The 14,141-nt window shown below is 41.4% G+C and overlaps 1 protein-coding gene across 2 annotated transcripts in view; it reads left to right on the top strand.

Annotated features, from left to right (window-relative positions):
- The window catches only part of FAM168A (family with sequence similarity 168 member A), a 213,921-nt gene that overhangs the window by 103,047 nt on the left and 96,733 nt on the right, over positions 1 to 14,141 (top strand). For both annotated transcript variants that reach the window (XM_032991165.2, XM_042792369.1), the window contains one exon: positions 2,450 to 2,537. In XM_032991165.2, the coding sequence (XP_032847056.1) occupies positions 2,468 to 2,537 (70 nt within the window). In that variant the 5' untranslated portion in view covers positions 2,450 to 2,467. The remainder of the gene's footprint in view (positions 1 to 2,449; positions 2,538 to 14,141) is intronic.

The following is a 14,141-nucleotide window of genomic DNA, read 5'->3' on the forward strand; positions in this document are numbered from 1 at the left end:
CATGGACCAGATTTCTTTCAGAAACTTCACTCCAGTTACCCACCACACGTCCTCCAACCTCCCATGGGACATACAGGTCCATACTGGTGATGGATACAACAGTAAAGGACATATGGGTGATGTCCTTTAGACAACTTCAGACCATGCGTCAGGTGGGGACCAGACTGAGAACCAGACTAAATCCAGTCCAAAGGAAACCCTCAGTGCGCAGAGGGTGTAGCCATAGGAGCCTCAGCACAAAATGCTTCGATTGCCTGATTGTGTCTGATTCACCAAAGTGTTTGTTAACATAGACATATCTTTGTGCTTTTCCTTGTCAAAATATTTTAGGACCATCAAAAGTTTGAAACACCTTCTTGCCTTGTTCCCACTATTGGTGTGGAATCGATTTGCAAAAAAAAAAAAAAAGTAATTGAGGGAGGCTTTTGGGTGAAAAGGAGGAGGTTTTGGCTTCCTGGCTTGCGTTTAAAGCAGCAGTACATACTGCTCATGCATTGTGTCATGCTGGTAGTTCTGGGCAGCACATTCCCCCACTTTGTTACTGTTTAACCATCTCCTTTCAGATGCTTTCAACTCACTGAAAAAGTAAGGTGAAAGGTGTCCTGTGTGCTTTTGGCCAGAGAGAGGCATTTCACTTTGGTGCCTTGTCTACAATGATTTGTTTGGAGAAATAACATACAATAGAGATGTGGCAGTTGGGCTTAAATCAACATTCTTTTTTCACTAGAGAAAAGAAAATAATTTCCATGAATGTAGATGATTTTTTAATTTCATGTTCATATGAAAATGTTGTATGTGTTTAAAGTAGTGGCAGGCAGGTATCATGTAGCGTACGGGGACATACAATGCGCGTGTTTGTGAAGTTTGAGGTAAGTGTATGAGTGCGTCCTGCATCCACCACATCCTACACTGAAATAACCTCCTGTGTTGCACAGGATCCATATGGCAGCCCCAAAACCAGGCTTTTGGACGGACACTTGCAAAAGCTGGTGTTCACCATCTCAAAAATAGATGACGTTGGGTTTTCTCCTGTAAACGAGAACTCACGCCAGAAGGCAAACACCCTCTTGCTCATCGAGACTCGTGGCACTGCCTGGGGACAGGAGGACCTAATCACCATAGAACCCTTGTGCTTGAACATAAATCCCCAGCCGTAGCATCTCACGGATGTAAAGTTTTGCACTGATTTACCCTTCGATCTTTTTAAGAGCTCCATTGTGCAATACCGAAGCCGCTGGTGTAAATATGTGTCTCTGTGTTGCTCTCTCTTCCAGCTCGCTTTATAACCGTGATTTCCTTTTGCTCTGAGAATTGCTCCTTCTGTGCTAACTTGGGGGTGGAGGGAAGGCTAATTAATTAAGCAGTAATTGTTGTCAAGTCAATTGGTGCTAACATTTAACATCTGACTTGTTTACTATCCTGAGGTAAAGCGGAAGGAGTTAATGATCTAACAAATTGTGCATCCATCATGGGAGACTTGTTTGGAAAGGATGTTTTTATTTATGAACTGTAAAATAATACATTTTTAAAAACCCCACATTTTGAAGCAAGATCATTGAGGTTCTTGTGTGAAATTGTTACTAGATAGCTGCGGAGACAAGTGCGTCGCCTAATAAAGCTTAATGACTGATTTTCCCATTAATCAGAATTGAGAATGTGCTTCATTAAGATAATTAACTGAGCCAGTTGCTTAACTGACAGTTAGTAGACACAAATTCCCCAGTTACTTGCTTTCCTCTAAATAAAACTCACAAGAAGCTAACCTGGCACTGCTTCATCATCTTTATTGGAGAGAGAAGCAGAAGGGCTGTCGAAATCTCATTGCTCACGTTAGGTCTGTGCCTGCATCTCCTTGTCTGGGACAGTGGTGGGATGCGGTGGGTGGCACTGGGTGCCCTGCGCAGCCTTGCACATGACCCACGCCTTGGGCTCGAGGTTATTGTAGACAGCTCATGCTGAGAGCTCACAAATATTTGCTGCTCTCCATCGCACCAGCAGCAAATGGTCTTTTATCTGCTAATTGCTGAAAGGTCAGGTCTTCATTGTGGTTGTTTTTGTGACAAAGAACTTAGCTCCTCCAAGGGGGAGAATTCCTTGTCTGAATCTGTGGCTTCTCCTCTTTGTTCATCGCAAGCTAGAAGTGGGGTCATGAGTCCTGAGCCCCCCTGAAGGCAGGGATGTGTAAGATTAATCTGCTCCGGGTACATTTGTAGGCAGAATATGCAGCGCTGAAGAAGTTAGGGAAATTAACTGAGAGATCCCAAACTTGAATTATTAAATATGCTATCTGGTTGTAACGTCTAGTTGTAAATCCTTTCCTTTGCAGCTCTCTGTGTCTTGAATTATAACATGGTAATGCTATCAGGTAGCAGAAGGCTCTTTGCACAGAAGATGACTCTGGAGCTAGCGTAAGGCATTCGTCTCAACTTTGCTTTTCTTTTGTCCTCAGAGTTCCCGGTCTTCCACCATGAACCCTGTTTACAGCCCCGTCCAACCTGGGGCTCCCTATGGAAACCCGAAGAACATGGCATATACAGGTAGGACCGGTGTTCAGTGGCTCTTTTGAGAATGTCCGTATTCGGTGGTGAGAGCTGATGATCATTAATGAGTGGTTAATCCCTTAACGAAGGGAGAAAGAGTTCCCATCAGGGAGCTACATGAGAACATGACTTGCAGGAAAAACTCTTCAGCAAAACCAAGGCGGTAAGGTTAATGAGAAGAAATGGATCTGAATTTGTAAGAAGGGAATGCCCTGGGAATCCTAAAGAAAAGGATCAAAAGGGGGTTTCTGTAGACAAACAAAACATGCAAGAAGTTGTTGGGGGAGTCAGCTGGGAGGGCTTGCCTCCAGAGCTGAACTGGGCAACTCAGGTGCACGTGCTGGAATAATCCTGCCATAGAAATGAGGATCCCACAGGCGAGAGCCCATCAGTTGGAGAACGTGCACTTATTGCAGTTATAGGTGGTGATTTAAGCTACATTATTGACTGATTTTATTGTTTTCAAGTTATGCTTTGGTCGAGTTAATCTTATGTTGAACAGCAAGCTGGATGTCTGTTTGAAGACCATCTTTAGAACTGAATTGTCTAAAAATGTCATCTTTAATACTTGAAAAAGGTACTGAAATATGTTTACTGTAATAATGTAACAAGTGAGGAACTAAAGCATACTGATATGGAAAGAATTTAGCTCAGAGAGAAATAATGCTTTGGAAAAAGAAAATCTCAGTTTAGGTGTATCTGTGGTTTTCCCTGTGAAGTATGTTTACTGTGTGTTCTTCTGATCTTGTAAGCACCTTACAAAACCAGCCTTCTAAGACTCCTTCTTCTAACATTTTGTTGGGTGTAATTAGCTATTAAGTGTCATATTGTGTTAAGACTTCCTTCTTTATATTTGCATTTCCAGTTGTATGAGTTGACTTTTACCTAATGTGTGAAATTGCTCGGGAACATGCTTTGGTGGAGGAGAGTGGTCAAGAGCGAATGGAAAATGAACATCAAATGCTCTCAGCTAGTTAATTTACAAAATATTCTCATTGACTTTGGTAGCTATTTCAGCTGGTAGACCAGTAGGGCTGGCTGCGTTGCTGCGGGGAGGCCTGTCCGATACTCTGCGGAGCAGGGAGTTCCTCAAAGGCGTTTTGCCCCATTTTCATTCACCCTTTCTTTTTCCCCATCAAATTTATGCATGCTGCTTTGTTGGAGATACTGTAGCTCGGGGGAACTTTGGTCTCACAGTCAAAGCACTAGAGGCTTGGAAAAAAATATTTCTGTGAGTAATAGTCTCTTCAAAAATACCACCATTGTAAGGGGACTGCCGACTCCAGCAGTGCTTGGGTGATAGAATGAGCTCATAAGTGCACAGTTATTTTCCTGCACTAGAAAGAACAGCAATTTTGTGCTTTCCAGCACAAGGATGGTTTGGACAAGAGTCTACTTCTCTCCCGCTTTGCTTTTATTTTTTTTTTGCATATATTCAAAGCTCTACCATAATATCCATTCAATGTAGATTTTCTATATCTGCTTTCATACAATCCTGAATGTTTTAGAAGCTGCTTTGTGGCACTCGATAAGACAATTTTGTTTAAATATTGAGGTGCAGATTGGATAGTTTGTACCTTGACCTTTCTAGAAGGAGAATTTTAGAGGACGATTTCTGGTTTAGATGAATGAATTCCACATGACTGCATTCTGAATAATGGCAAAGTTTATAGGATGTTATCTTCTAAAATAACCTGCTGGTTAATCACCGTGAAGATTATACTGTGCACTTAAATATATAAAGCTATTGTCTCCCTTGGCCAATTTGTGCCACCTCTGGTAGGGCTTATGGCGAGGTGGCCACCATGAGACTGGTTTCTCCCCAAACATCAGACTTGAGGCGTTTGTCTTCCAGAGTTTGTAGTAAATGAAATCAGTGACATCTGTGCAGGGTGACCTTGGAGAAAAAAGTTGGATCAATATAACAAGGTCCTTAGTTCTGTCAGTAGAAAAGCAAAGAAGGGAAGATTCAGTTGACTGTTCGAACATAGGACACTGAAGCAGGAACTGAATTGTATTAGTGCTTGTTTTTTCTGTTGCACAGGTGTAAGGTAAGGAGTCAGTGGGCTGAATTCTTACAATGAATTCCCAAAATAGACATTAGGTTAAAAAGCGTTTAAACAAAGAGCTAGGCAAATAGTATTACAAAACCTTTTAAATACGAATTTGTTTGAAAATTTAATGAAAGATCTAAAGTTTTATTGAAAAAAAGGGGAAAAAAATCAAATCCATTCCTCTCTATATCAAAGACAGGCAGCTCTGAAGGGTGGTCTCAACAATTATTAAAAGAAAGCTGCCATGTCTCCAGCATTACAAGTGCCAGGCTCTGTCTATCTGATTCTTGCTTTCTATGCTTAGACCTCATTCACATTGCTTTAATATGCGTCATTTAGCTATGTATCTGTTTCCAGTGTAGCTACAAGCTATTCTGGAGGATATTTAAACTCAAAGAGACAAACAAAATAGACTTTTCAGAGGAGGAACATGAAGTTCAAGAGTTTGTAGATATTTCCTTTTGAGATTGCTTTGAAAATAATGGTTAAGGCATATGCCGTGGTAGATCTGGAGGAGGACGTTGACCGCCATCGCGTGTACAAACCCCTTCTGTGGTGCTGGGAGCTCATTACGGCTTTGGGGCATAACGAGTGTCTCAGTCCTGATCGGCAGCTCAATGGAAGTTTGCTCAGAGCCCCTAATTTGAAATAGGAAATCAATGAACCGTTCCCATGATCACTTCATGAGACAGAGTGTATGACATCTGTCTCAGAATTTTGATTTGAGGTCTAATTTGGGATATGGTATAGCATTTATACAGTATAAAACACAATATTTTTTTTTTAATATCGTCTTTTTGTAGTAGTGGATGACACTGAAAAAGAATTAATGCCAAGCTTTATATTAGGCAAGAAAGAGGAAAAAAAAAAAAAACAAAACACCTGAAGCGTAATAAAGTTGAGGAAAAGGTTGTTAGCCCTAGGCTATGTTCTTGGTTTGCTTTAGAGTTCAGGTTTTTTTGCCCCAAATCTAGTACAGCACGTGTACTACTTGAATTTTTGTCTTTAAAGATCATGCATAAACCATGAATTTCTAACCTTGTGGAATAAAACTCAGGTGGGATGGATGTGGAAAGAAAACAAGGATGGTAGTCAGGATACTGGCAGGTTGAATTCCATGCTCTTGTGTTTTTTTAATGCTAAATGTAAATGCTTTATAGAGAATAGTTTGCTTTTGATTTAAATAATCAGTTTTAAACTGATTTTCTTCTGATTCTCACTTCCTTGTTGTTTGCTGTACCTGGTGTGCTAGGGAGAGGTGTCCATTTCAAGATAAATACAAGTTTTTGAACCAAATTGGATGCTTGTATGTTAGGGAGAATGGGAAATACTTGGCATGTACTCCAGTATTTGATGTACCATACATTTATTCAGATACTTAATTTTTCTGTTTTGATTTTCCTTAAAGGAAGTGTGGAAGACAGTTATTTCCTAAATGATTTTTAAAGTGTGGTCTGAATTAGAAGAATTTTTATGGGAAATAAGAATTAAGCTAAAAAAAATAAAGTTTTAAAATAGAGTTTAGGTGAAAGAAAGTCAGAAGTGTGAAGTTCATAAGAGAAATGTTTATTGAAACATTCTCCATATTTGAGCTAATAGATTTATTAAGCAAAGGTGGTTTCTCATGTAGTTAGTATGTCTCATTTTTCAGGGTCCTTAAATCCCCCAGATCTGTTGAATTGTAACCTCCTTCCCATTTTCTCTCCTAAACTGAAAAAGTAGAATAAGCCTTGGGTGTTTTCTGCTAGAAGTGCTTTCTCGCTGTTGAATGAGTTGGTTGCTGAGCTGAGCTAAGGTGACCTGGAGACAATATTCTGGCTGCAGATGGAGCTACATCTGTCCAACGCTGCGTTTGTGCAAGTCCTGGTTCCTCATGCTCAGCTGGCGACTGCTTCCACTTTGCTAATTTGATGTATTTTAGCACATCATCAGCAAACAGTGTTTGAATGTTTACTATTTAATTAAAACAGACTGTAATTAACTTGGATCTTCATGTAAGCTGTCATTTTAATTGAGGTTAACTTTAAAATGTATTTAAGGAGTCTCATTTGCTTTTTTATTATTGGTAAAATTCACTTTACCTGCCCCAAATGTGAGCTGCTGAACTGACTGGTTTTCCTTTAGCATGTTACCCTTCCCATTTTCTTTCATCCACTTCTGCTAAGGCACCAGTCCTGCAGCAAATAGATTAGCTCGTTGGTGTGGAATCAGGGATGAAGAATCAGTCTCTCCTGTAGCTTGTTTGACTTCAAGCGTGAAACTATAAAAGTGTTTGTTATAGCTCACACTATTATAATTTTCCCTGCCAGAAGCTGATTAATATGCTGATAAGATGCTGTGATTCATGAACCTTTGGTAGACTGACTCTGTATTCATCGTCGTTATTACTAAATAATAAATGATAATAAAATCCAAGAGCCCAAAGATGTGAAGCTGGTTAGTAAGTCTTCGAGGAGTTTGTCTCAACAGCACTCTAGCGCACAACACTTCCCAGGTCCTGCTGCAGCAGCAACCTGCTCAGGAGCTTCCATGCTCAGGAGAGACGTTCTCCAGGTCAAGTTTTTTGCTGATGGAAGCCCTTGGTTTGCTTTTGAGAAGCAGCTCTGTTTAGGCTCTCTGTGCCATGAAGCAATATTTCTGTTCCCCTTCACAGTTATTGAAGGTAAACGAAAAATGCTTTTATTCAATAGGTTATTTGAAATTTTAGAAGGAACAGGAGAAGTTCTGTTTTTCTAGTTTCTCACTCTTTATCCATTCAGAAAAATCACTAAACAACATGGATATATTCCCTTCTGTTCCTTCTCTGACCACAGCTTACTGATGCAACTCTTCCCGATGGTTGTCGTCCCCACCACCTTTTCCCACATCCGACCCTCCACTTGCTCTCTGACAAAAATTCACACTTCTATTTCAAACTCCTTGTACTAGTCCTAAATCCCTGATGTGGAAGTGCCAGTACTTTTGTATGTGATGCACACACCATCTGACCCTGCCTGGGGTCTCACCTCGTCACCCAGATTCAGAATTGTTTTGCCCAAGTTTAGGTACCTGCAGTGTGGCTGTGAGCGATCCCCTGAACTGCTTTAATGGTAAGGGACAAGAAAAGAGCATCTCCAATGTGGTCTGGTTTACTTTATGAGCCATTGGATTATGTCCTAGAAATGCTCACGTCTCTCTGATACTAGAAGGTGTATTGATGGCTGACTCAAGATGTAGACGTCTACACAAAGTGGTCTGTGTTTGGTCTTGAGTCCCATCCCTGTGGTTTGTGTCTGATGTACTGCAGGTCTTCTAAAATGGAAAAATCCATTTTAAAGAGATTCTGTCTTGACCAGGTTATGTGCCTGGCTCTTGGGTGGGAAGGGAAAAGCAAACATACCTTCAGAGGTGTGAGACAAGGAAGGATGGTAGTTCTCTTTCTAGGCTGGTGCTCCCACCACGTGTAAAATGTGGACACCTTGCCTGCTGAAGGCCAACTGGGCCAGTCGTTTCTCAAACACAAGGTTTTCAGTTCTCATCTCATCCTTGCAGCCCATGCCCATCACTGCAGTCTGTCCTCAAGGCCATCAGATCGAGGTTGTTTGAACTAGTAAAGACGCTTGGTCCAAAGCCACGTAGGTCATTGATCTTCTCACCTCTTTGGGCTTGCTCAGGAAAGAGTCAGGGATATACAGCTTGGTGGCAGCTGAGGAGACAGCGTGGCAGAAAGCAACAAGGAGTCCTCAGGAAGGAGGGTCCCACCCTCCTAAAGTGTGTAGAGAAGACAACTGAGTTTTTGTTCCAGGAACCAGTAGATCATCGAGTACAAATGTGAGCTGCTGTCATCAAGAAGCTTTTGTTGGGGGGCAGCATTCAAATGGCCTAATCCTCTGGTTTTGATAATCAAAAACATGCGTTTCGGAGTTCTGCGATAGAATGCGCTTGTCCTGTTGGTAGTCAACTAGCCATGAGCAGCCCCACCACTACAGGTCTATAACTTCACTTCTCCAGGCATACTGCTCAGTGGGTGCTACTGCAGGGTCCTCATCTCCAACCTACAACTCTCAGAGATGTCTTAGGGTCAACATCACCCTGTCTGGGACAGTTTATCCTTACAGGAGACAGTGCTTACCGTCCTTAAATGTGACCAGACACAGGCTGGGAACTCCCCACCCGTCCACCTCTTGCATATAAGGCTTGAGAATCCCCATGGCAGCATCTGAATGTGCTGGACACCCTCACTTCTTCTCCCAGGGCTTTTCCTGGGCTGTCAGGTGGAGCCCCCACCCTTCCCATGGCTCTACAGCAGGAATTCCCTTGTCTTTTTTGCTAAGCAACCTCACCTCTTTTACTCAATTCCTTTTTCTGTTTTGCTAATTGTATCCATCATGCATTCAGGTTTCTGCCATGGATCTTCTGCTGCTTCTCCACTTGTTGTTGTTTTTTTTTTGTTTTTTTGTTTTTGTTTTTTTTTTTTTTCTCAGAGAGGCCTGGTAGGTAGCACCCTCCATCACCCCCTTCTCTGTTTTTTGGGGAAAGGTTATCAGGCAAGCCCCTCTGCTGCTCTTCTGGTCCTTCTCCTTCTTGCATTCCTTGTTCCCCAGAGTCTTTTACTCCATCCCAACTATTTTTCTTTCTCTCTTGCGGCCTGTCAGCCTGACCCAGCTGGCAAACACCTGCACAAGTCCGGAAGAGCCGGACTCATTTCTTCAGGAGGAACCTGACGCCTTTTATTAAAAGGTCTTTGTGCGACTGGGTTCTGTTTAGCTGCATTTCCAAAGTGAATTAACCTAGACTGCCCAGAGGCACTTTTAGTGAGCCTCTGCAGCACACAAATGTGAAATAAACATTCAAGGGTGGCTGCTCAGCAAGTTTTATCCTGCACAAGATTCGCCAGAGTATTTTGGGGAAGCAGAGGAGCAGTCTAAAGCAAGCAAGACTTTGAATCACATTTGCAATTCATCTGTGATGTTGCTGCAAGACCCACTATGTTCTTCCTCAAGTGACGAATGTGTCTTCTTCATTTTAAAGCATAAAATAATCTTATTTCTGATGATTTAAGGAGAAGTCCTTGCTAAGAGCTTTATCATTTCTATATAGAGAAGCGTAGTGTCTCCCTGTGTCACTTGTCAACCTTTTTTATGCTGTCTGCAAGGTCTGGGTTCATTTGCTTCCTAATTTAATTGATTTTCTTGCTTCTTCAAGTGGCAATCTCTCTGTGGGATTTTTGAGAGCACTGAAGAAGATATATGACAGTAATTAATTTTAATTTACGGTATAATGCACACATGCATGTATGTTATGGTTACGAGATTTTGTGATAGGGAATAGGTGTGGCTGGTAGGCAAATATGCGAGTCAGCATATTAATTACTATTTTTTTATGTTGGTGGAAGGGCATCGGTTTGATATTCCTCTTGTGTGTCCGAAATCTTGGAGATCTTTCGGACGGAGTCCTGAAATGGTTAAGGATTTGCACAAGCTGATGCTTTTAGGTCTGTGAACCATACTGCTAGGCTGCACAAGTCTGAAGCAATGATAGTATAGCCATCAGTCTTAATTCTGCCTAAATCATTGTAGAAGGGTGGAGAACAGATACGGAGTGAACTTCACAGCCGTTGCTCTGGGATCTAGGCCTACCAGTGCTGCTTGCTGGGGATGGGTTTCCTCTGGGAACCTCCACACCTCTGCTACTGCTCATGAGTGAGCCCTGCTCCATCCTCATTTGAGATGGAAAGCTCCAGTGCTTCCTCCAGCACGTCAAGCTCTCCCACCCATGATTTGGGTTCCCTGCACAGGACCTCTGCACACTCCAGAAGAGCGAGATGCATCCCTGAGCCGGGCTGTTTGCTGCACTCCCAAATTACAAACTCCCAAGTTTTGTCATTTTTTTCCCCAAGGTGAAACCACAACATTTGTTTGGACATAATGATTAACAGAGGGAGTCAGCGTTGTCCACCCTCCGGTCATCAGTTTTGTTGGCAGGACAGGAGCTGTGGGATTCTCACGTGTGTTTTTATCCTAATCTGTGTCATCTGTATTTGTTGTTGAACCTCAGACACAACTGCGCATGTGAGGACTGACTGACCTGATTTACACTTGCCTGTTCGTTTAATTTATTGGTATGTTGAAAGCTGGTAGCCTCCAATTTTGTAGAGGACAGAAGGATGTTCCGATAGGATTTCTACAGTCGGCTTTTAATCCTCCTTTGCATACTCTTTGTGGCACAAAGATAATTCTAGGCTTGATTTCAGCCTTTGTTATTAACTTAAAATTAAAATTTTGCTTTATTATTCTCTGAAAAGGCTAGGCCTTTGATAACAGATTAGTTCTTTGGCCAAGAAAACCAAGTTCTTTCAGAACTGCTGTGTGCAAAGAGGATAAACGACATTTTTCCTTTCCTTTTGGCATTCCTCAGCACATTTGTGGGGACTGCTGAGGAACGTGAGGCAAATGGCTTTGATGCTGAAGCAGGCAGGGTTGGGGTGCTCTGCTCCTTATTTTCCTTCTGCTTGTAAGATCTGTGTGCATGTCTACCCATTCCATTGATTGGGAAATGCCATTTCTGGATTTAATTAGGTGATCCATTGCTTACCAGTTCTGTAAAACAGGAACTTTAAAGTGTGTTCAGGGTGTTGAATTGATTTCAGGGTGATTAAAAATGTATGAAGTGGGTACAGTGAATATTTTTCCTCTGGCATTTCTTCATGTTTATTAATTGGTGTGTATAGAGCAGACAGGAAAATCATACTTGACTGGGAGAAGAATGAGCTCTGACTTGTGTAGACTCTTGTTATTTTTATGTTTAAATGTATAATTTCATACAGGAATACTTCCAAACAACTTGCTGATTTTCTCAGTGTTGGAAGCTGTTAGAGTTTCAGTGCTGTGGTTACCTGATCAACGATGGCTAATTCACTATCTTCGTAATAAATTAACTCATGGACTTTCTTGAAGTCATAAAAAGCATAAAACCCTGAAGGAAATGAGGGACAAATTTTCTTATTTGGGGAGACAGGACAAAGGAAGCAGAGGGGTTTGGGGTGAGATTAGGATTATTTATGAGTGTGTACAATAGCCATAGGCTGTATTGGGGTGGTTCTCCTGCCAACGGCAGCACCGTTGGACAATGGACATGGGGGTCAGCCCCCTGCACTCACCTATGGTTGAGATTGCTCTGCAAAATAAGTCTTGGTAGACAGAAGTTGGTGGCATATATCCATGTTTCAAGACAAAAGGCTTCCTTCTTTTTAAGTGTTAGAAAGGGAGACATAGTAGAGCTCCTTTGAAGAAAATAATTCATAACATCTCATTACAGATGCTTGTAGGCTCAGCTGGTTTGGCGATTGGTCCAACTGATGTCAACCTTCCAAGGAGTTTCATAGAAACTTCGGGGAACATCCTTCACCCCTTGTTCTGTAACTGTTTGTATAAGGTTTTACATGCTTTTGAGTTTCCCTGTGTTGTAAATAAACAGAATAACCTCAGATCTTAAAAGCAAACAAAACTCATGTTATGTTTTCCTGAATGACCCCATTGTGTGCCTTTTAATCCTACGTGCTCAGTTAGTATGTGGAACTAGTTTATGCTCTGCCTCATTTCTTGGCTACAGTATTGATTTTGTTTTTCCCTATAGTGGAAAAGAAATAAAAAGATTAAATGACTAGGGCTGAAAAAGGCTGGAGTAAATGTGTGTAAGGCAAAAAAGAGAAAGAAACATGGGTGGGAAAAAAGAAATGGCCTTGGAAACATGTTTTGAAGGGGGAAGTATTCCTTCATTTAAAGAAAATAAAAGGTGAATGGAGAATTTTCTTGTGTGTCGGTTACTTCTGTAGAGTATTGGCACATAATCTGAAATTCTTCACTTGGGGAAGAAATAAGCTTTATTTTTAAGCATGAGCCCTAGCAAAGCTCTATCTTATGTAGCACATAGACAAATTCTGACCACTGATTTAGGCTTTTAAAATGTATACTCAGTATTAAAATTGGTGAATGTATTTTGGTTTTCCTTGTTTTGATTCTTAGTCTCTGTATATCATGGAATGAAACTCTTTTTTTGGTGGCTTTTTAAATTTACAGCGTGTTTCTAAGCCATCTTCTTTTTCTTTGTTTTAGCCATGGTTGTATTGTTTTACACCATTTAAAACTTATTTTTTTCTATATGTTCCCTTTACTTCCATATATTTTCCTATGTGTTCCCTTTAGTTTGCTGCAGAACAACAAGGAGCCTCTGTATGGGCAGCCAAAGATCGCGTTGGCCATCTTGGTGTTGTCTCTGTGTCGCTTTGGTTCTCCATGCCTCTCGGTCACATTGCCAAGTCGCACTTGATTTGCCATACATCAAATCTTAAACTTATTTCAGCCTGCTTGCTTTCTAAACGCTCATAATTATTTCCTCCCTCCCCATAACTATCCCTGGATGTCCAGTTTGCTCTGTTGAGAACGCTGCTGGTGTGGGTGGTGTTCCTACTACAAAGCCTTTCTACCAAGAGGTTATTTTAGGGATCTCCCTCCCTTGCTTCCGCCCTAGCGCACCTCCGTTCACGAAACCATGGTGTCTCTCTTCCAATGGTAGCAACTGTGGAAAAATTATTCAATCAGTCTTTAAAATCCTTCCTTCTGGAGATGGAGAGCACCAGCATCGGCTGGCAGAAGTCCGTCAGCAGTTGCTAAATGGGTCAGTGAATCTCCGCAGAGCGCTTGGGGAGCCTCGGCCGTGGGCACTGTGGAGCTGGAGTGTGACCTTGTCATTGTGTGAATTCGAGATGGGGGTTGTTCGTAAAACAAAACAAAAATGTCTCCTAGCACTGCAACCCCACACCTGCTTGGAATCTCTCAGTTGTAAGTTAAAATCTCCCCGAGTCTAAAATAAATGGCTTTTCCTGCATATTTTTTTTCCTGCCATTTGCAGTTCAAATTCATATCCTCGCTTGTTTTTCTCTGTGCATACTTGCACACCACACATTCAATACCTCTTAAATCCCCAGGTGCTTCAATTAAATGATTGAAAATAAGCTCCAATACTGCCTCATGATCTGTTGAAAACCTTTAATATTTGCTGCTTTTCCTCCCCTCCCCCCCTTTTTTTTTGTCTGGCAAAGCAAATAAGTGGTTAGATACTTGTTATATTTTTGCAGTCTGAAGGTAATAAATTAAAATTTTGTGGCTTGACTTCTGGAAACATGTTTGTAGATTAAATATTGAATTTTTCTCCTCTCCTGGTGAGCAATTATTTTTTACACTGTGCGCAGTCAATGCGATACAGTGCAGAGGTCTGTACATACAGAAACGTGATCTGGTTCGGGGTCGTAAAAGACTTTTATAAGCTTTAGAAATAGTTCCCTGGTTTGTACCAGATCTGTAAATTACTGAGTCTATTTTTCTACTGTGCTTTGTACCTAACATCTTAGTTTTAGTTTAATGGGGATCAGCTTTCCCAAAGTGGCACAATTGGGCTCTGGCTTGTTAATCTGCTTTGCTATGCTGTTTGTGTTAGATTTAGCCTCATCTGAAACCAAAATCAGGAGTTACTTATATGCAAACGCATTCATATACTTATTTTAAAGTGC

The sequence above is a fragment of the Tyto alba genome, unplaced genomic scaffold, assembly GCF_018691265.1.
Source record: "Tyto alba isolate M040663 unplaced genomic scaffold, T.alba_DEE_v4.0 Super-Scaffold_2, whole genome shotgun sequence".
Classification (NCBI taxonomy): Eukaryota; Metazoa; Chordata; class Aves; order Strigiformes; family Tytonidae; genus Tyto; species Tyto alba.